At 40.6% G+C, this 23473-nt stretch overlaps 1 protein-coding gene across 9 annotated transcripts in view; it reads right to left on the reverse strand.

The window, feature by feature from the left end:
• ABCC9 (ATP binding cassette subfamily C member 9) overlaps positions 1-21513 on the reverse strand; it is a 72737-nt gene extending 51224 nt beyond the window's left edge. For 3 of the 9 annotated variants that reach the window (XM_074539211.1, XM_074539213.1, XM_074539208.1), the window contains exons 1-8: positions 20988-21341; positions 18910-19135; positions 10692-10857; positions 7793-7934; positions 7308-7429; positions 6247-6413; positions 5340-5582; positions 1083-1277 (exon numbers count right to left, since the gene is read on the reverse strand). In XM_074539211.1, the coding sequence (XP_074395312.1) occupies positions 1083-1277; positions 5340-5582; positions 6247-6413; positions 7308-7429; positions 7793-7934; positions 10692-10836 (1014 nt within the window). In that variant the 5' untranslated portion in view covers positions 10837-10857; positions 18910-19135; positions 20988-21341. Of the gene's footprint in view, positions 1-1082; positions 1278-5339; positions 5583-6246; positions 6414-7307; positions 7430-7792; positions 7935-10691; positions 10858-18909; positions 19136-20987; positions 21342-21385 lie in introns of those variants that run through there. The other 6 variants (XM_026796808.2, XM_014271124.2, XM_026796805.2 and 3 more) reach the window with 4 other exon arrangements.
• Positions 21514-23473: the final 1960 nt, after the last annotated feature.

The raw sequence follows: 23473 nt of genomic DNA on the forward strand, positions 1-23473 counted from the left end.
ATAACTCTGTGGCTCAAATCCTGCATGTGCAGATTCAAGGATGATAAAAGGCTTTATTAAATAAGCTGTACAATTAAACTCTCCTTCAGTGCAGGAAAGTCTCAAGCCAAACTGAGACCATCAGTCAAGAAAATTATTGTCAAGAGTGAGCAGCCAAGAAAAAGATATGTGGATAGTGATGATAGTCAAATACTTTATCTGGGGAGGAAAATGCTATTCCATTATACACCTATCTGCTGATTCAGAGATAAAACACTCCAAAAACTGTATGGAGATGTTTCTCTGTCACAAGACAAATGCAGGAAAACGTCTTTGTCTTCTCTGCTGTCAGTAAAATAATTTTACCTGTATCTTTTCATTAGTTACTCATAAAATCTTTTTCTTGGGATAAAAAATGTTCTGTATCAGAACATTTGCTCTGCTCAGCATTTAGATGTGATCCCTGAAAGTTCAGTCTCAGTGAAACTTGAAATGATCATTGAACTGGCATCTCTTGTGCATCTCTAGTATCAGGAACACACAATTGAGTAAAGTGGACACTTTTCAATTTCTCAATATGTGCCAACACAATTCATCACAGCAGCAATCAATACAATCATCCACAAACAGGGACTGGCTACTGTCAGCCCCCCAGTATAAAAACAGATTTGAGAGAACTCAAAACTGACGGTAAAACATAAACTGACAAATGGACAGGAATTAAGCAAAATTCCCAGGCTGGATGCATCACTGAGCTTCCACCAGTGTGTGTCCTGCCTGAAACAAACAGGCGCAGTTGAAGAGGAGCAGAAAAAAATTGTTGCTTCTTCCCAGAACTGCTGGGATGACTCCATCAAGGCAGACAGCTGGGGAGCTGGAGGGAGGCTCCAGGACCTGTGTTCCCTTCCTACCCAAGTCTCTCATTGCTCAGGTTTATAACTTGACTGTCTCTCATAACAGAAATATTCAATTTGCTTGAGAGAAACAATGAAATAACACAGTGATGACTACAGACCTATAAAAGCATGCAGCCAGCTGTCTTAAATACCTGATATGGCTCTAAAACTACTACCACAGTCTTTCAATCCACATTGTCAGGTTACCTTTTCTGTGGTGTTTGTATTATTGGTTGTATTCTGGAAGCCCTGGACAATGCCAGAAATGCAGAGTGGCCCAGCAAAGCCCAGCAGGTCGGCCAGGTAGCGGAAGGTGCTGCTGAGCAGGATTGGCCGTCCAAAAGCGCTGTACATGGCCAACCAAATGGAGGGACTCCGGTTGGGGTGGTCCTCCACCTTTTTCTGGAAACAGAAACAGGTACCCAGTGAAATAAGAGAAACCTCCCAGGCTTTATATGGCATCATTCCTGTCTGAATGCCCAAAAGGTTCCTGAAAGGTGGTTTAGACCAGGTGAGGCAGCAAACTTGCTGCAATTATCGACAGATTTCTAACATTCTTCACAGCAAATTCCAATTCTGTCTCCCCTAGGTAACTGTGGTTTCTCACCTCTATATCCCACCACTTTCCTCAACCTGTGAACACAGGAATGCAAGCAAGGATTATCATCCTGGCAGGCAGTCATTGTCCTTTGTCACATGTGTTCTCAGGGAAAGGTCTGGCCTCTCAGCCTTTTGCTCACGTGGGTAATCCTGGTTTCACAAGCTGTAAAGGCTTCTGATTGCAGGAAAAATATATGACAATTACAAGAATATCGTTTCATTTAATTTATCTGGAATTTTTTCCATCTCTTGTATGCATTCCATGATGACACACTTCAACCAATGATAACTGTGCTGAAAAAATGAAAGCAGCAGACCAGGATGGGAGGGAAGATTAAATCAACCAAGGGTGCTTTCTAGCCTTCAGATCTGTGAATTTACACAGAATCACAGCTCTTGGCTAAAACACCAACCAGCAGATGTGGCTTTGTGTAAGCAGAAGAGTTCTGATATCCCCAAGGTCCTTTCAATTTAACAAAGGAAGAGTTTTACTGACCAGAGCCGTGCTCTGCAGCATGCTTCCTTGCACTTCAGGCAGCAGCTTTTGACACTTTACACAAGCATCTGTCATTTCTCAAGTAGCACAGATGCCTGCAAGCTGCAAGCCAAGCCAAGCTCTCTTGAGCATTCACAGAGACATTTTAAGCACAGCCAAGCAACAACCACCCCCTGCCCCAACAAGTTCACCAAAGAAAAAGCAAATGTGCCTGTACCCTGCCTGGATGCCTCATGTCTTTTTTTCCCCCTCTTTTCTCAGTTTTTCCCTTTTATGCCATTTCCACAGTGAGATGGATTATATGCATGGTGCCAAAAATGGGCAGGTGTATCAGGTGGCTGCCAGAGACTGGGCCAGGCGAGTGCCAAGGAGCTTAGGAAGGAGAAATAAGCACCATGGGGTCAAATTAGAGCTACCATTTCAGAAAGGGGTGAGAAGGAAACTGCTTCCTCTGAGGAGGGAAAGAGCACAAGGGCCTCATGTGAGTTGCCCAGACAAAAGGCTCTGAATCTAAAAGGCCTAATGGGTTTTGAGCTTGAGTACCCTAAAAGGATTAATCACCATCTTCAAAAAATGATTAATAACTTTAACAGCTTGAGAGCAGCTAAGCTAATTTATTAGCTAAATGTTTGCCATCTTTTGGGGAAAAAAATGTTACATTGTTTTCGGCATTCAATTAATAGTAAATTTGTTAAATAGCAATGGTTGATCCTTATTTCTCTAACAATTTAATTGCCATTTTCACTGTTACTGCAATTTACACATTGGCCATCACTACATCAAATCTGTTTCCTTTTCATTGGAAAAAATGTTATTAAATTATCCAATTTATTGCAAAACACTGGCTTTTCTTCTTTTTTTTTTTTTAAATCAGGACTTTGTATTAGCTGAAGCATGTAACAGGAAGAGGGAAGAAAGACCTTTCTCTAATAATTCCTTCTCCAGAATGGTCTTTGAATGTTATGGGCTTGCATAGAATGTTGTGGTATTAATTAACCAGTCTGGGATGCTGTTCTCAGCTGTGCCACTTGATTTGGTTTTCCTTGTCTTTGTCAACTTCCTTTCAAATTCCTGTAATTTTCTCTACCTTGGGTACTCCACAGTTGGAATAAAGGGCAGTGAGACAGTGCTTTGTGATAAATCAAGTCACCTGTAAGGTTTGCCTTAGTAAATATGGAAATCTGACTGTTGCCATCATTCTGGAGCTGGCAGTATAAGCCTGGTGCTGAAGGGCAATGCCCTGTCCCTGTGATTGATAGTTAACACAATTTCATTCCTCCTCTTCTTGGCCCTAAGAGCCAAGAGCCATTGTGGCACATGAATAGCAGACATAGGAAACTAATGGTCCTTGACTTTAAAAATTGATTTTTCTATTAAGTGCCCAAAAGAAAAGTTTTCAATTGCCCATCAGGACAAATTATACAACATTCAGGCTAGTGGGGTAAACCAAATGTAATATCAATGTGCTAAATCTATTTTTGGACATGTGATATATGATGTACTGATGTGTGGTGTGAAACATTTAGCCTGCTTCAATAGAAACTGAAACAAAAGCCAAGCTTTTCTGGAGGTTCACTTCTTTGGTTTTTTTTTGAAGGGGGGGCAAGGGATGTAAATGGAATTATGTGAGAATTGATACTATTATATCCATTTTCATAACATGCAGAAGAGATAGCAAGACAATGTCATGTGAGCTATCTCAAAGGCACTTCACAATACAAAATATTCAAGGTCATGTTCAGCATCTATCATTAAGGTGTGAGAAGAAAGGTTTGGGAAGGAACGGGAGTTTTCTCCCTGCAGGGCTATGGAGCACAGCTGAGATCTGCAGGCACAGGCTGAGGTAACCCCACTTAATCCAGAGGAGGCTGTGGAGCTCTGCTCACCAGCAGGAGATTAGTGTAAAATACACACTTGGAGCAGAGGCAGTGGCATATCACCTCCTCCAGACTGCAGACCACACTCCAGTCTGAAGAATTTTCCTTATTCTGTGGCTGTTTTCTGGCCCACCCAGGCACAAGCCAATGCATTTCTCCACAGGACTGAACTGCAGTGAGTCCCACTGCCTGGCTCCGTGGATTTGCTTTAGCCATTTGGTTTACTTTAACTTTATCTACAAAATACCAGTTTACTTCAGGGTTGCAGCCTGTTTTTGAATAGTAGCATAAATGTGCTAGAGGCTGTGGTAATCTCAAGGCTTTAAACAACTACAGAACACAAAATACCTGATGTAAGGCAGCATCAGAAATGTAAGTGTGACTGCATATGTAACATTTATGCATCTATATGTGCATGATATGCACTGAGGGAAGCTACACACTGAAAGTTTGTGCTCGTGCACAAGAGAAATGCACATTTACCTTGCCTTTTGGCATCTGAACTGCATTTTTGTGCAGGCACAGACAGTACCTGCAGATGTGAAGGAGCTACAGACAAATGCTGGCACCCAGCTGTCGTGCCTGTCAAGAATGGCACAGACTCAGGTCCTTGGGCCACGTAGGTTCACATCTCTCTTTTGCCTCTTTAAGGGGTTTAGGCACCTTAAGAAACTGGTCTAAGGGATGCACCTCTCCTAGGTTGCTGTGTAAAGCTCAGCTCCAAAAACTCAGTAGCTTTCTGCCTAAAGCAGCAGGATATTGATCTCTGGTCTCTGTAATCCTCAACTGCAGAAGGAAAAAGAAGCAACCTATATCAATTAACCTATATCAACCTATAAACAATTGTACTGATAATTGTTTGATCTCAGAAGGCACAGAAAGGAGCCTGAAGCTCCATTAGCTGCTGGGAGCAAAGAGCTGCCTAAATGCATCCAGAACTTTCCCTGGAAAATCCTGCCCTACCCAGTGAGTTTTCCCAACCATGCTTTCTGTGCTGGGTCTTGCTGGGATGGAGTTAATTTCCTTCATCACAGCCTGTATGGTTCTGTGTTTGGGACTGGTGACTAAATCACTGCTAAGACACCAGTGTTTTGGCTATTCTTGATGTGTGGTTTTGGCAATTTTTCTGTCTGGAAAAAAAAAAAAGGTGAAAATGAGTGTTTCCAGCTGAAACTATGGACAGAATGTCTTACAGTTTCAAAAGTAGCTAAGATTTAAACAAATCTTTCACTGTTGAAATCTAGCAAGTGATCAGTCTGTTGTGGTTTTAGTTTCCAGTTGCACTCAGTTTGGCAACTCTCTCCTGCTATAAATTCACTTAAAACCAAACAGTAACTATTGGATTGGAACTTCCTATGCCAATGTTTCACCTTGGAACAAACAGTCCTAAGTTAAAAATTCCTAAAATGAGGATTTGATGAAAGCAGAAGAAATTCAAAGTGACACTTTGGCTTTCTAAGGCTGAACAGTGACATGGACACCTGTTCTTACCTTTTGTTCCTCATAGGCTTCTTTGAGACAGACATAATTTGTCAGTGCTCTCATTGCAATTGGCAGCTTCCCAATGGCCTTCAGGTCCACAGGTTTCTTGTGAGCAGAAATAATGAGAGTGTTCATCCACCAATAAGTTGCCTTTGAGAGCAAATTCACAAATGGCTGCAGGAACCTCACCCCCAGATCCTGCAGATCCTCTGGAGGCTTTACTTTCTGAGGGTTCATGAAAAACACATACCTCTGCAAAGGAGAAAACAGACAAACACAGGCTCAGAAATTATCTTAATGATTGTAATTTTTTAGTAAAAACTATGTGTAAGACAACCACAGTCTCAAATTTGCTTTTAAAGGTATGTGGAATTTGTGTGTAAGTAGGAGCATTTCCATTTTGACAGATAACTGGCAAACAATTTAGCAACATTGGATGTGGATACTGTTCTGAACCCTATCAGTACCACCTATCTCAAGCTGAAAAACAGTAAAAATTAAATATTTGGAATTAATTTTATTTTAAATTATCATGGGTAAGAACTTATGCTAACCTAAAGATTCACTACATAAGCAGTTCGTTAGCACTAACACAGCACATATTTTACAGATTGCATCCACCTATACCCTCCTCAAGTACACAAATATGCATCTATCTACACAAATACGTGTGCACTTTGTGTAGATAGATGCACACAGGCACGCACACACACCAAGCCCAGGGGACACATCAAGGACATACATTTTAAAGAGATTTAAATCACCACTGATATCCACAGAATTAACCAAACCTTTATGGCTAAGCTAAACTTGGGCCTAAACTTGACACTAGCCAGAGTTCCTGGGACTAAGGAGTCATCTTCACCCCCATGATGCCACTGATATTTTTGTAGATCCTGAGGAAGAAGGCACATACCCTGACCCGGATGACATTGATCTCCACAGCCATCAGCAGCCCATAGAGGATGACCATGATTCCAGTGATGCAGAAACGCAGCTGAGAAAAAGGCACCCCGTCCTGGCAGTATCTGACAAGCTTGATGGTTTTGGTGACAAAGGCCATTATCCAGTAAAGGAACAGGGCTGTAAAATAGGTGCATGTGCACAATTTAAAAATAAATTAATAAATAAGTATAACTACATCATTTTAGCTTCCATGGCTTGATATGGTGCAGGCACAGTGATCCTCTCTGTTACCAGCCACTGTTTTCTTTCCTGGGTCACAATCGTTCAAACAGATCCACAATGGCAGATCTTCACACAGGTACAAAACTCCACTGAAGAGGACTTAATCTGAGGGGGAACTTTGTTCTTATAGTAAAGGAAAAGGCACACAATTTGACAAAAGTCATTTTGCCTCTTAGAAAAAGCAGGGTGCATCCCAAGTGAGAATACAGAAATGTGCTCATTTGGGAAAAGGGCTTATGGAATTTAGTGTTAGCCTGCATCCTGGCTGGTATCTGTCAGGGCCTTGTTCAGGTGGTTGAGTTACAGGCAATTTGTACAACGTACTTGTATGGAATATTATTCTGTCACATCTGGTCTGACCATCTCCTGACTGAGAGAGCAGATGGGATAATATTGGAATCAGCTGCCAAAAATGTTGAGAAAGAGCAGCATCTGCACAGGAGTTTGTGGTCAGATCATTATTCAAAGTTTTGAAACAGCCCTTTGGAATTCAGACAAGTTTTTCCTCAAAATTATCACCCGTGTTAAAAGTACCTAAAATCTCATGATAGAAATGATACAGCATGCAAGGCTTTCTCTTTTGGAATAATTTTAGAAGTAGTTTTCAGATTGTACCTTATGAAAGGTGCAATAACTCCTATGATACTACCATATCTGCAAGAGCAGAGAGTTATTCCTCTCTGTTTTAATATTCTCACACATTCCACCATCCTCCTCGACCTACACAAGCTGAGTTTGGCTAAAATACTGGGATTTGTAAGAGCACATAAATATCAAAGGTAGACTTACCCAGCAGTAACTTTGGAAAGTTGGATGTTTCAATATTATGGTAATAGACTATGGATACAGTGGCAGCCACAAATCCCATTATAGCTGGTAGAAAGAGATGCAGGTGGCGAGATTTCATTTGTCTGAAAATAAAAACAACATAAATTAGTGAATTTAATGCCTTTTTTTCACAATTGTGTGAAACCATAAGTGTTCTGCTAATCTATTGAAGAGGACAAAAATTAATTTCTAGAGACAAAAATATTTTTGTCCTCATGAGTGCTTAACTTTGACCAATATTTTCTTGCTATAATAGCTTGAGAGAAGAATAAATGTTAACAACAGCTTTGCCTTCATCCCATTAAAACCTGGACAGTTCATGAAAGGATTCTATGAACTTTCTGGGGTAAAACCTCCGCATGCCTTACTAGCCAGCTCATCAGACATTAACATTGTACATTAACAAATGCAATTAGCATGGTTATCCACCAAACTCTGCCACTTACGTGTCGGAAACAATCCCCTCTGCTATTTCACACACGTGCACGAACAGCAGGGTGAACGTCAGGATCCACCGCAGGTTGTGCCCAGGGAAGTGCAGCCAGGTGTTGTGGTGAATCTGCACTTTGGAGCTCTGGCTTCCCCAGCCTGGGAAATGATAGCAAGGAAAGAGAAAGTCAGTTACTGATCTGCTTATCAGTTTTCTGGGCCACACTTACATGCAATCGATACAAACCCCCTACAGGCTACAGGGCTGTTGTTACTAAAAAGATGACCCAGGACTGTCTCAATTGCCCCATAATTTAAATAAAACCCTGAAGACAATGAGACAACATTTTTTCCAAATTACAATCAAAGAAAAGTCCTTCTTGGCCAAGAAAAATGATAGAAAAACAACAACAAAAGAAACCACCCCAAGTGGCACCCTCAGGCAACAGAGACTGACAGAGCTGATGATGATGGCATCCTCATGTCTTTCACAGTCACAGAAAGAGCGGAAAAAATTTCCAACTGATATAAAAATTGCATCCTCAAATGTGGCCTCAAAGAGATGCATTTACTTGAAACAAGCAACATTCATTATCTGTTTCAGGCCTGGTTGGGAGTACAGTCTGAGTGGAGGCTAAACAGTGATTTCACAGCTTCTCTCCCTCAGGTACAGCCCAGGCCCCTCAGAGCTCCCAACACAGCTCCTGAACTCAAATTAACCAACAGATTCAACTTCAAGCCTATTTCCCTGTCATAACCTCAGATGTCACCTGCCCTTTCCAGGCAAGATCCTCTCTGTGGCCAGCAACCCAGCAAGAGGAGGGGCACAGAGGATCTGTGGGAGGGGATGAGGCCTGACCCCAGGCTGGCCTCCAGTCTGGCGAGCCTCGGCCTCCGTCGCTTCCCGCACAGGTACGGGGCTGCCCTGACTCAGTGGGCCCAAAAATCCCTCTTGCTGTAAAGCAAAACCCGGAATTCCCTGACAGGCTTCCCAAAGCCTGTCGGGAATCCCAACAACAGCACATTTTGGGGAAGTAAAGAAACCAAACAAAAGGAAACAAAACTAATTCATTTAAAACCCAGGATGTGCTTTTGCTATGCTAGGATGCAGTGCCTAATTGTGCTTGGAGGCTCACCAGGTGACTCAGGAACACATAAACCAAAACCTAAGTGTATTCATTCTTGGAAACTGTCAGCATTTCACCATTTCATCCTTGGTTAAGACACAAAATTCTTCAAGAACAAATTATTCTCTCTTCTCCATCGCTATCTCAAGCATTTTCTGTAGTTCTCTAAGACTTTCCTAATCTAATGTGGTTTTCTTTGACCTTGCTCCTGTCTTTGTCTCTCTCAAGAGGCTTTTTATTTTTTCTTTGCCCACACGTCTGCACAAACACAGCTTATCACCAAATTTCTGGTTTGGAGTCAGTCTATACCATGGACTCCAGTTGGCTTTTAATGCTCTGTTCAACAATTTGTCCTGATAATTAGCATAAAAATAGAAAACAAAGAATTACATACTTACATAAATAGCACACAATTTAAAATACTATATTGTTTCCTAATATTATTATGAAATAGAAGGAATGTTCAGTGGCTGCAATACTATTTCAAAATGAAATGGCTAATACTCTAAAAAAATTGAAGCAGCACTTAATGTTAGAGTGTTCTAAAATATTATCTTTGCCCTCAGACCTTGCATTGTACTTTCATCAAGTACTACTGCACAAAGCCCTGTGGTTCAAGCAGGACCTGCATCTCACCTCAAAGGAAGAGCCAGCACTGAGGTAAAAAATCCAGCACTGTTGGAGAGAGTTTCCATAACCCTGGGGTTTCTTTCTAGTCTTTATAATTTGTTAGAATTTGTTTCTTATTCTCTTGCTTAATTATTTAATTAGTTTTAGTCCCTGGATCAGATCACAGTTAGGCACGGAGTGTCTTAGCCCACAGGTTCCAGTAGCATTTTATTCAACTGCTTTGGAGTCTTCTAGCATGATGAAAGCCCCTAAGTGTCATGTCCAAATACAGTCTCAAATTCAAATCTTCCTTGAGGAAGAAATGTATTACTGTGCTTCTACACATGCAATACCAGGAAAGTAACATGGAAGAGCTGACATGGCATTTCTCATGCAGTTGTCAGGAGAATATTTATTTTCACTAATACTTTTGATGGTTATTCAAGTCTCGTAATCTCCTATGATCAATTAGAATGCCACTGTTTGACCTCTGTGGAAAAGTATTAAATTGTATTTATTTCACCACTGCAAATTAACTGGGATAAAAAGACAACTGTAGAAAAAGCTATCATTAGAGTACCAGCTTAGATGGGTTTTTTTACAAGACGATGTGAGTTGAGCCCCTCCACTATCCTACATTCCTCAAGAGAAATTTATCATTTCTTATTTTTTATTTCTGTTGGGGAAAAAATCTCTACTGCTCTACTTTTGTTTACAAATGTTAGCAAAGAAGCAATTGTTCTTTATTATATATTTCCTACACCTGTCCTAGCATTAGATCCAATGTGAACATTTTGGATATTCTCCGTAATTCATGTAACTTCAAGGAAATTCAGACCCACTGCCCTAAGTCTTCTAATATCTAATAAAAACAAAGGTTGCAAGTTACCAATTTCAAATCTGAAGAAAACTTCTGCAGAGAGAAGTTTCACAGCAAATTTGGACCTGGTCTTTCTGGTTCTCATACATCTCTTCATGCTGATTAGTTCAGATTTATATCTAGAATTCCCACATTTCAGCAGGTTGGCCTCACATCCTCTGGGTGAAGCCATTCTTCCTCTTCTTTTTTCAGAATTCATAAATACAAAGCATCCAATAGTTCCACCGAGCCCATGCAAACATGACTGAGTACAAACACATGCTTGAATGTGGGATGGCAGAGCTCCATGGAATAACTCACCAATGAACAAAATTGGGAAGGTGATAAACAGCAGGAAGACATGAGGGACCAAGTTGAGGGCATCCACAAAGCAGACATTCCTGAGGACACCAGCGCTGATGTTGTAGGCTGAGGCATTGTCGTTACCACAAAATGCGAGTCTCATCTCTTCTGGAGGGTCTGGCTACTACAGAAATGAGAGAAATGTTGATTACCAAGAGTGCCAGCATTCCCTTTGGCTAAAGACAAAATTAATATAATAAAGAGAAAAGGAAGGAGCACACTGAACAATCCATAGAGAATAACACAATTGTATTTTGAAAATTACTTTGGGCCTTGTCAAATACAAGTACATTAGAAGGCTGTGTTTATATGACATTAGTATTGTTTATATTTTTATAATATTATTTATATTTAGCTGCATTCATTATTTAAGTGCTATTTTTAAATACATTATGCTATAACTTCTAGTGCTCACTATAAGCACAAACACTATGCTTCAATAGCTCTGTGAGAATATAAAGAAAGTAGAAGATTTGAAAAATAAGTATTTGCATTTCTCATAACAAAACCCAAGGGGACATAAATTGACCTGTGTGTTGCTGTTTCTTTGGTGAGCCAAGACTGTCTGTGCAATATCTCCAACAATCTGTTGCACTGCATTCCCAATGCAAGCTCTGAACCTTTGGTATTTGTGATCTGGCAGCTTTGCACTCACTAATATTTTGTATTTCTTCGTTGTCACATAGAACAATGGCCACACACAGGAGACGTTACAGAAAAATGACAAACTCTTAACCAAAGTAAGTGGTACTGAAGATTGCCTATGCAGTTAGCATTTATGTTTGATCCTGAAAACCCTTAAACATGTGCTTAGACTCATCCCAGCAGTCTCTGCCTTCCATGACTTCTAGTGAGATTATCTTTGTACACCATGATAAACTCCTGTGTTCGTGCTTGCAGAGTGTGGGCCATAGAGTGGCCCACAGTTGTGGACAGGTTCTGGCTTAAATCAACCTGTGCATCATTTATATTTTCAGTCTTCTGTACAAGAATATGAAACAGACTGCAAACAAAGCCTTTCCTTGCTCATTTCTTTGCCTGAGACCTACACAGAGCAACAGAGTACTGTAGAGTAAGTTGTGGAAACTCATTTATGCATACGCTTTCTCAAATTTTACATGCTGAAATAGAAGGAATGTATAGGGAGAAAAATATTTCCTTCTTTCCTCATATAGTTATTAGTTCTGTAAGTTGTTTAAACAAGGTAATCATAACAAGGTAAGCATAAACTACACAGGTAGTCTCTTAGAGACAGAACAAACATACAGATCATCACAAAAATATAGAATTCAAAAAAGCATTTTAAACCTCTGCTAAACCCCCTGTTAGCTTTTAAGCAAGTTCTTTTTGGATCTGAAAATCACAACCCATATCAAAACCCGTCAGAGAAGAGGACTTTCTTTGAAAGGAGTGTGATAAATGCATTCCTTTCCCAAATATATCTGTAGTTTATGGCTGAGATTTACCAGAAGTTAAGCATAACTCACATTCAGGTACTCACTGTGAGGCAAAAGCTGAGGGTCAACTGACTCAAACTTCAGTTACCACCATTTGCTAACAGTCCATGTGCTGTAATACAATTTGATGGAGATTTTGGCCCATTGTCTATAATGAATAGAGTGATATGACCACTATCATTCTATAATTTTATTTTTATACCAAAATACATTCAAAAATGCATAAGGCTAGTAACGAAAAATAAACATTATGTTAATGTGGGATCTGTCTGAATATATCAAGGAGTTATTAGCAAAACAAATAAGAAACTTTTTAAAAAAATCTACACAGAGGTTGTTTGGGTTTAATTTGTGAAAGCTTGACATGTCTTCTTTAAGGGAAACATAATGATAATGGTAATCTCTTGAAAATCAGAAGTGCTGTTTCCTCATTTTTATCGAAGGTCAGAAGTCCAAGGGAGTTCTGCTGGGAATTTTCCTCCCTTTCCCACAATGATGACTCTCTTCTGAGGCAGCATAAGATGCTGTTGTGGTCTAGTGGTTGGAGTGGTACTGAAAGGCAGGAGAATCCTGGGTTCAGATGACCACTGAATCATTTACTCCCTGTGTAGCTTTTGGCTCCAAGTCAAAAATCAATCTGGGAGAAAGGATGAAAACCACATCCAAGGGAAGCTAAGGGAACTGTTGGTTTTTTCCCATTTTTCTGGAAAGGAAATAGAATAGAGGCAGCAAAAGTGAAGGACTGTTAACTGCAGGAAGAGTGTTTTCTCTTAACTGGAGACCACCATCAGTTTGCAGAGGTTTCCTATCACACCTCAAACAACAGTTGCTAAAAGCCCTCATGCAAGATGCATCTTTGAAGAATCACATTTGAATCTTCACAAGAATCTGTGCTGGGCCTAGTCCTGTGATGGAGTATCACAAACAGTATAGTAGGGAGTATCCAGTAACATTCTTAAAACCAATAGTCTTTTGCACATTGCCAGGACTGAGAAAAGAGCCTGGTCCTATTAATTAATACTGATATCTACAGACAGTGCCCATCATGATGGTGATCTTTTTCAAGGGAAGGTAAGGGCAGTCTATTCACAATACTTCTGTTCATTTCAAAAAAAAAGAGAAGTAGAATTTAATTGCCTTCTCTTAAAAAAAAAAAAAAAAAAAAAAAAAAAAAAAAAAAAAAAGAGAGAAAACCAAGTCTAGATTGGTTAGTTTGCAAAAATTCCCAGAAAATAAAAAAGATTATATGGCAAATGAAACGAGATAGGGCAATTGACACTAAATTCCTAAGCTTTTCTATCAGAAAACCTCATCATGAATCTGTTTATCCAGTGACCATATTCATTAAGCTTCCACAGGCTTAAAATCCATGAAAATATTCTGATCAGTGTGGTGCTGTTGTGCTGCTTCAATGTAGCTTTGGCCTCATAAAATGCCAAATCATCAAATGTACAACTTCCCTGTTTAGCAGCACTCAGCTCAGGACACATATCAAGTACAGTCTGGCACTGATAGGGAATGGAGGAGATAAGAACTGTGGAAGCATTAATAGTCCAGTGATCCTTCCTTCCTCCCTTCCCTCCTTTCTTCCACCCATTTTTTCATTTCCACTGTGCTGGGAATGAGCTGTGGCTGGAAGTGGAGGATTCATATTTTGCATCTGTTGGTATGCCCCAAATTTCATAACACCTGCTGCTGGCAATTCTCTGGATCTTCAAGAATGGTGTATGAAAACACCCTGCACTACCTTATGGCTCTGAGAAATAATTATCATCTCCAGTGTGCCTTGTGGAGAGACAGAAACCACTCCATCCTTCCCTTTCCATCCATTTCTGGTTCAGAAGGCAGATCCCACACACCCTCCACAGTTTTGTTACTCAAACCGCCAGACCTTGCTCTGTTTTTTGGAAAACTTAAATACAGAGGAGACTCTGGAGGTGGAGACATGCACAGAACCATCACCCCCTGGAATAAATCATGTAGTGTAGCTCCTGCCTCTTGGCTCAAGTTTCCTAGATAAGGGAAAAATACTGGATGAAGTTTTGCTGGTATCAAAGGGAGGATGCTTTGCATTTACAGTCAATGCCCTTTGCTTTGAAGATGAAATTAGCCATTGCTTTCTGCAGCATCAGGGCATGCCTCCAGAAGCTCATTTCCATTAGCCTCAAAGTTTAACAAGCTGAGTTCTTCTCCAAAGAAGGACAGAAAGAAAGCCTCTAAGGCAGAAGAACAAATCCTTTATTTCTCTAGATAGTACAGGGTATTTTTCAACAATGCTTTTGCAGTTCTACTAAAAATAACCGGAATTGGATCATGACAAGTTTTCAGATGCAATCTCTCATCCAAGAAAACAGTGCAGCCTTCAGTCTTTTTCAAATAAAAATTTGATAATATAGTGGCAAAATTTCTTGTGCCCATGCTCAGATCCCATGATTGGAAAGTACAGTGTAGCTACAGAAGGACACATTTTTAGGCCTGCAAACAGATTAAGCTTCAGGCTAATTAAAGAGTCAAAGTTTCACTTTTAAACAGCATTTCAGTATTGCAATTTAAAGAGAGTCTAAGAATTTCAAAGAGTTTTAAAAGGCCTCAGCTACACTGACTTTTAATGAGCCCTAGTTTTGAAAGCTTTCACTCATAAAACTGAGCCTGGAAATTAGGACAGTTTGAAGATCTTGTTTGCAGTTACCCAGTGAAAGAGAGAAAAGGCACCATGCCCCTCTTTCTCTACAACCGTAAGATTTCATGAAATGAAATGAAAATGTGAAAATTAAGAACAATAAATAAAAAACAAAAAAACAAGCCACAAAATAAAGCCAAAACATGAAGAATTGAAGAATTGCAGTTGTGCTTACTGTTGTAACTCACTGAAAACTGTAGCAGGAAAGGAAGATGGAACACTTCTATGACTGACCACTGATCAAATTTGGTTCCTTCAATAAAAATTAAACTATTAAAGTATTCTTTCTTTGGCGTTTACTCTACTAGTAAGAAAATGCTGGGCTTCAGTCAGAACTACATCTGTAGAGAGGGAAAAAGAGGTATCTTGCCCATGTGAGGAAGTGCTGTTTGTTTCTCTCCACGCTGAGCTTTATGCAAGTACATAACTAAACACACTGAATACTTACTCTGTATTTTCCATCGAAAAAAATGACAGAATGTTAATCACACAGAATAGCAAAACTTTTAATGCTGAAGGTCTTTGAATTAGACCTAAGCAAGCGAGAATACAGAGCTCACTCAAGTTTTCCCACCCTGTGGTCAAAGGTGATTTTCTCCTTCACAAAAATGAGTAAGCAGACTTTTTAGGCCACAGTAAGTATGTGGGGAGAGATCAAAGAGATAAAACTGGGCTGCAGAGCCACAGGAGGAGAAATTTGAAGAGATTTCTGTTGTAACAGGGATGGAAGAGATTAAAGCCTTTAATGCTCCGAGTCAATGCATTCCAGAGCAGCAGCTGCCCTCCTACACCTGCCAGGACCCTTCCTTGGGAACACTGGAAACAGCCCTGCCTGGAAGGGTACACAGGTGAATTAAGCAGCAAAGCCAGATGGGTTTATCACCCTCTGCAGTCTGCCTGCCTTGCTGTGGGCTCACAGTCCAGCAGAGAGCCACACAAGCATAGTTCTGTCTCACAATTAACAGTCCTAATCAATGTGGTGCTGTTCCCAAGGTAAGAAGTCCTGTTCACATCAAGCTCAGCATCAGAGCTGAACTGCTGCAGTTGTCCTACTTTAATTTCCAAGCTGGCTCATGCAGGACTGTCTCAAGGACATAAACTCAGGAGAAATGTCCACCAGCCTCTTAGCAAAACTTTATCTGTGGGGCCCAAAGGAAGGGAGAGGCACTGGAAAACAAAGGCCTCTTCCTCTCATATGCATTGACCTTTCTCTAAGCTCATGCTCAGGTTGGAACCTTTGGAGCTGAAAGCTTCTCTACAGGAAAATGGCTTTGACTGGCCAACAGCAATGTCTGAACAAAATGGGAGCAGTCTAACTGCCACATTGAAAACAGAAATTGTGTAACCTAAAAGTGAATACTCTGGAGAAAACAGATGAAGGGTTAGAAAGTTATTTTGAAATTTGTTGGTCATCTGCAGTTATGAACCACTACTTCTCATCAGGTAGCAGCAGCCATTCAGAATAACTGTTGAGGGGCTCATAAACTAATTTAAAAAGACAATGTTATTCATAGTCATTGCAAAAAAATGGCTTTCCCAGAGAAAGTGTCGCTTGCTGTTGAATACAGTAGGCCAACAAGTTATGCTGGATTATCTGCAGCAACGTGGGTACATCACAGTTTGCTTCACTGCTAATTACAGCAGGAATGTTACACTTTATTATAATATTGCCAAGCATGCTAAGTTTAATCTATCATTTCAGACATGGAAATGTAGTAATGGGACAAAGATCATCTGATAACAAGCATGTGCCATCTGAGGTTACCAGCTACATTCAGCAACCCAGCAGGAGTACCAAGTGCCAGGTAAGTTTTTGTTTTAACACTTGCAGGCTGGAAGGCCTTCGTCTTTCTAAGTTACTGTAAAATTACTCACTTTAACTTCTGTCTTTATGAACTCTACAACTCATCAGAGATTCTCAGAGGTGGTTTTTCCTTCTCCCTTTGAGAATGGCCTGTGCAGAATAGTCAATATGAGCTAAAGCCATCAGCCAAACTTCAGAGAGGGGAATGGAAAGAACAATTAGGAGGATGGGCCCATGTTGGTACTAGTGGAAGGTAAATTTCAGCTCTGCTTTACATCATTTGGGAATCTGATTCCATGTTGGTTTACTTTAATGAGGATGTGAACTATCTGAACAGCAGTTCACCCTTCAATGAAATAGCTAAAAAACCCCTCATGTCCTTTAAGCATTTAAATTTTTATGCTAGGGTCCCCATTACTGGCAAGTTAAGACTTCCTGGTTTTAGGCTAAGGTGGACAGATACAGTCATAAGAGAATAAACAGAAAACAGAACAAAAGTGATTCATGAACAAATATTCACTGTGAAGAGGAGAGAAGTTTTGGGAAGAAAGAAAATAGGTCAAAGTCATAAACATGGAAATGACAAAACACTGAACCTAAACACTCACAAATCTCATTTTAACAAGCATGAATGGGGATTCTCAGGGCACTAAGCCAGTTCATGAGATATATTTTCCATAAGCAATTCTGAAGAAGACAATGGGAAAATGGTAGATAATCTAAATTTCCATTAAAATTATGAGAACATCCTCACCAAGTACAAAACTATAAGATTCCTAATTAAAGACAATTTAAGTACCTTAAGGGTCTTTTAAAGTGGACTTAAAAATCTTCATATTCAAGAGTTTGATCTTACCTGAATTATCACTCTGATCGTCATGCTCTGCAAGGTACTTATGACTACAAAAAAATGAGTATAAGTACACTCCTCAGGTGGAGCTTGTTTGGGGGAATAAGAATATTTTGAAAACATTTATTGCAGTAGTTCTGTTGTCCATACTTTAAAAAAAAATATAAATTGATAGTTGCACTTCCTAATATATCTGTTTACAGAGCATACTTGTGTCTCAGTTCAGATCACATTTCATTTTGGTCATAGATAAAAGGTGGATTATATGCCCATATATACATATAAACATGTATGTATATACATATGTGTATGCATATAGGTGCAGGGTGAAGAAAATACTCAGAGTTTTACAAAAGTACTTAGTTCTTATCTTCTTGATAAATCACAAAAGTAAAATTTGTCTTTCCTTCTGGAATTTCCCATAGTAAATTTTAACTAAGGACAAATTTATAGCTTTGAATGGAAGGCCTAACTCTGAGGTTTTCCACAGATTTTAGGTTAGTGCTCTGAATATTTTTCCTTTCTAGGTTGAACCCTTCTAGTTTGCTCTTGTTACCTTCCTAAAAGCACTCTAACCCAACCTATGTGATCTATAGTCTTGCAAAGAGTGCTGCTGAGCTAACGGCAGAAAGCACTGTCCCTTTAAAATCTATTTTATCAAAAACGACCCAATACAAAATACAATTTGGTTTTTATTCCTTATTTAAGCTGTGACCACCTATGCTCCACAGACCCTTCTTCCTTGCTAAGCGCTGTCCCAGCTCCCCTGGGCCTCAGGATAATGAATTACCTCTGGTGCTTGTCAGCATTCGCAGCGCTAACTGCCGTGTGCCACAGCCTGATCCAAACGGTGCTGAAGTCAATGCAAAGAATCTCATTGACTTCGGGAGCCTTCTGGATCAGGCTCCAAACACAGGGAAAATCACAACGGCAGTGCTGCTAAACAGGCTATTGGCACTGCAAATTTCACACAAACATCTGCAGTGGTCTCACACATCTAAATACATAGCTTTTTTTCTTTTTCTTTCTTTTTTGGAAAGCTTCTCCACACAATGCAATCCCCAACACCAGCGTGCTACGCTGCCTGCTGTAAAACCTTCGACTTCACATTGCCAAGACAGGACAGTTTAAAAAAAGAAACATAACCCTGTGAACAGCAGCAAAGAAAACATCAGCAGGAGGGGACGGTAAAGAGAGAACGCCTGCGAATGAAAAAGGAAAAAGAGATTGGAGTTGTAATCCCAGGAAAGAACGAGGAGCAGCTCTGTCCCACAGATATAAAGGGAAGGAGGAGGAGGAGGTGGTGGTTAGTGGGAGATAATGGGGGGAGGGTCATCGCATGCCCCGTTTGGTTGCTGAATGTTAGATCAAACTCTGCAGCTTACCTTTGTAAACACAACCCCAAAATACAACCCAAAGTGTCACTCGGTTGTGCTATGTGATCAATATCATCCCGATGGCAGGATTTTCCTCCACTTAGTGAAGCCGCTCCAAGCCCTGGAGTGGATTATTTTTAGGCTGGTGATGGGAAGATCAGCTGCTGCCTCCTATCGAGTTTCCAAAGTGCACAAACTCTTCTTGCCTTTCTCATACGCTGAAGGGGGCAGGAAACTGGGAAGAGACAGGCAAGCAAAAAGCACCAATTTTTCGCCTCCTAAAGCTACAGTCCCCTGGGATTTCTTCTGCTTGCTTTTATTTTCATTTTTCCCTCTCTGGAGCAGTAAGATTCCAAGAAGCTGCATTGCAGCACATGGACTATTGGCAGATGGCTATTCTGAAGTAATTGATTTAGACAAGGTAGTCTAACTTTTGGCAGGCTTGCAGAAATTCAGCTTTTGATTTCCGTGTAATTAATCTTGGATAATTTGAATTTGACAATATAGTTTTGCATGTCTTCCACTGTATTAAGCAGAAAAGTCTACTCAGATATTTTACTTTACTCACTTACCTAAGTCCCTCCAGCTCTTCCGCTTAAAATTCTGACCAAATCTCGCTTTTTAATCCACAGGTCTGCTTCTTGTGAAATGCCTTTTTAAATACTCGAAATAAAATTCCAAACTAATTCGATGCTCATACCAGGAATATAGTTTTCAATACAATAGCCCTAATTTACATGGGATAACATTTTTTAGTTGCAAGATCCATTACATATGTTTACTTAGAGGTGAAGAAATCCCAAGAGAGCCCACATGTGGTCTGTTTGTTTGTTTGCTCATTTTCTCACAGCACCATCAACCAAAGATGAACCAAGATTCGGATTTTTCCATCATGACAGTTTCACTTGAGCCTTACAATTTGAGGCCATATATTGCAAAGATCTGGGACTTGTGATGCAGCACCAGACATGTGGCAATGCAGGGTGGTTTTGAGTACACTGTTGGAATCACAGAATAGCCTGAGCTGGAAGGGGGACACAAGGATCTCCTGGACCAATTCCTGTTCAGTCATTCAGTACTGAAGCTGGAGGCCCTTGGGACAGAATTCTGCTTAGACCTCACAGAATCCAGGGATTGCATCTAGATAATTAGAGAGCAAATGGTTTCCAAGGGATTGAGGTCAAAGATGTTTCCATGAATGGGGTTACAGAGAATGCTAAGCTGAGAATGGACTTGGACGGCTGAGGCCAAACACTGCAGGATTTATCAAAACCTTGGCAAACCCAGACTGCTCCTTTTTCTTTGATGTTTCCAACCTGACTGTTGTAGGGATAAGAAATCAGAAATCTCAGAGCTAATTAGTACCTTTTGTTAGCTCCCATTGATTTGAAATACCAACACAGCTTTACACTTCAACAGACCTCAACAGTCTTCCAAGACACTTTAAAATCTTTGACTTGTGTTTAGTTTGGTTTTTTTTTTCCTTTTATTTCTTCCCTTTTCATGTATGAAATGCTTTAGAAAAAAAGATTAAGGATTGGGAGTCTCTGAGTTCTGCTATATATCTGTTTGTTAAAGAAGATTTTTTTAAAAATAAAAAAGTTTTAACCCATCAAATCATCTGAAATAGTACTGTCATGTAATGTTTTTGAAAAAACATTTAATTTCTGACAGAAGTGAGTAACATTTATGGTCACAATTTTCTTCACCAAAACATGAATATTTAGTTCACTGTTATTCAGTTCTGTCTTTTCTACAAAATTTTTAAACAGAAAGGAAAAAAATAAGGCAAAGTAAACATGGAATCAGCCAGCATGTTTAATTTTGCTGTTTCTAAATGGGGCATTTAATTTCTCTGCATGACAAGCTAAAGTGTTTTGAAATGCATTTAAAAAGAATTAAGAAAAATGAAAAGCTCTGAAATGTCAGAACAGTCAGCCCTGATCTGGCATTTTGTATGATGGCTTTTCGATTTGTCAGGGGGAAGGAGGGGGGACGGAGAGGGAAAAAATGGCAATTACAGGAATTCAAAATGTTTCAGGGAATGTTTGGACGTTTAAATGGATGGAAACAACCACAGGCCGAACCTCAGGTACCCCCACGTCCAGCACGTCACCGGCTTTCCCAGGCAGCCTCCGGAAGACGAGATCTGGTTCCGACATCTCCCCAGGCCGAGGCTGATTCAGCTGCAGAGGTGCCCGCGGTGCGGGACCGAACCAGGCACGGCCCCGCCAGCACCGGGACTGCCGCCCTGGCAGCGGATGCGGTGGCGGAGGGAGGCATCGCGGGAAGGGATGCAGGGAGGATGCGGGGAGGGATGCAAGGAAGGACGCGGGGAAGGATGCAGGGAGAGATGGGGGGAGGGGTGTAAGGAGGGATGTGGGGAGGGATGCAAGGAAGGACGCGAGGAAGGATGCAGGGAGGGATGCGAAGAAGGATGCGCCACCCCTCGGGCTCCCGCGGCCGCCGCTGCCGCGGCACTCACCGGCAGCGGGGTCCCTCCGCAGGCTGGTAACCCCGGAGCGAGGGGAGCGCCTGACCATGGCGGATGGGCAGCTCAAAGGCAGAAGCTGCTTCACCTGATGGCTTCGGGGAGGGAGAGGCAGAATGCAAAATATTCTAAGCGGATCTTAACAAAACCACTGAGTTTTGGCTCCTTCGTTTTGTGAAATCCATGGCCCGGCCGGCACTGATTTCCACACCCTGGTGGGCTTCCATCAGCTTGACCAGCTGAACCCAAAAGAACCAAAATGGTGGAGGGATAACATGTGTGGGAAAAGGTTTTCATAAATTAGGACTCACCAATGTGAGGAAAATGACCCAATAGGCGCTGCAGTGTGGATTTCTTTGCCACAGGTCCTGGCTGGGCACTCTCCACATGAACTGTCTTGGTTCATTTAACTCACTAACCAGGAAAGGAAGGTGGCTGCACTCTGGACCCTGCTCACACAACAAGCTGTTCTGGTTTCAGCTGCCAGCGGCTCTCTCTGCCGTTTCCCATATTGTGGGCCAATCCATAAGTGCCCTTCTACAGCATTTATGGCAATCAAAGCACTAGACCATAAAGAGTTTCCACTTATTAGCCAAACTCAGGGAGATGCCTGCAGGCTCCTTGTCTTTTCCATTTCTTAGGTGAAGAGCTGAGATCACCATCATTTCATCCACTAAAGTAGCTGTTTTGGAGAAAACCTCTCATTGTGCTGAACTGGATAAACTACTTGACTGATTTTAAACCAACTTACATAATTTACACCAGGGATTTATGCTAATAAAAAAACCAGAGTCGATTATATATTATAAGTTATGGACTATCAGGTCTTTATTTTGCTTCTAAATTTGTCACAGTGACAGAATCCCCACAGGGCTGTGTCAGAACTCGTGCCACCATATAAAAAGATCAGACTGACATAGCTTTCAAGATTAATTTTATTTACACTTACAACCCTACTTTAAAAAAAAAGTTTGCTGTTTTCTTATTTTTTTCTTTTAATTACACATTGCTCATTTTATAGAAAGAAAAATTAATGGATCTAACTAAATTGTAAGGAAGTAGCAAAGATCTAATTTTTTAAAATTTTTTTGTCATAGAAAATTCAGCCTGTTCTTTGGATAAATTGTCTGTCTGTTTAAAATATTTATTGTTATTGAGGGAGGAGAGGGGAAGCAGTAGAAGCTTAGTATTATTTGAAATATTTTCCACAGCTTTTTTTAAAAGTTATCATGCCTGGTTTCTATGGGGAAAAGTGTTGTGGAAAATATATACAGCAAAATTTCAACAGAGCAATCTAAGTAGTGAACAACTCTATATGGAGAAGGATGAGAAAATGCCAGACCTCAGAGTTCATCTCTATAAAAGGTGTAGAAATCCACAGGCCTTGAATAGGGATTTACAAAGTTTCTGACCTTTGAGGGACAACGGCACCGTGGTGGAGTCAGAGGCACCAAATATGATGCTACCATTTGCCTGGGTAGCTCTTGATCTTGGCAAAAGTTAGACCCTGCACACAACACAAATTTTCAGATCTCCATGTTTACCTGTTCTGTTTGACAAAAGCTGTTTTACTAAAACAAACAAACAAACAAACAAAACAACCCCACAACAAACCACCAACACAGGCAACCAAACACTTGTGGTTTGCATTACACTATTTTTTTCCTTCAAAAACCCACAAAGTCTGAGAGCTATTCCTTTCATATTGAAGGGCTTTTCAAGGCTGTCAAGGATAATGCAAGATCTCCACATCATCTGAGAGCAGAGGAGCTGTATTATAAATATCATAAAGTAAACCTTATGTACTACAATTTAGATTTTACCAAACCCATAGACCCACTTGTACTATAAATTACAATGATATTGTAGATTTTACATCTGTGTTCGTGTGTGAGGAACTGAAGAAAAAGGGATTGTTTTTGTTTTAAATAATCACAGAATCATGAAGGTTGGAAAAGGCCTCCAGGGACATCAGGTCCAACCTGTGACCAGTCCCTACCTTGTCACGCAGCCCAGAGCACTGAGTGCCAGCCACATTCAGCTGTTCCTTGGACACCTTCAGGGATGGGGACTCCCTCCTCT

This window comes from Zonotrichia albicollis, chromosome 4 (genome assembly GCF_047830755.1).
Source record: "Zonotrichia albicollis isolate bZonAlb1 chromosome 4, bZonAlb1.hap1, whole genome shotgun sequence".
Lineage (NCBI taxonomy): Eukaryota > Metazoa > Chordata > Aves > Passeriformes > Passerellidae > Zonotrichia > Zonotrichia albicollis.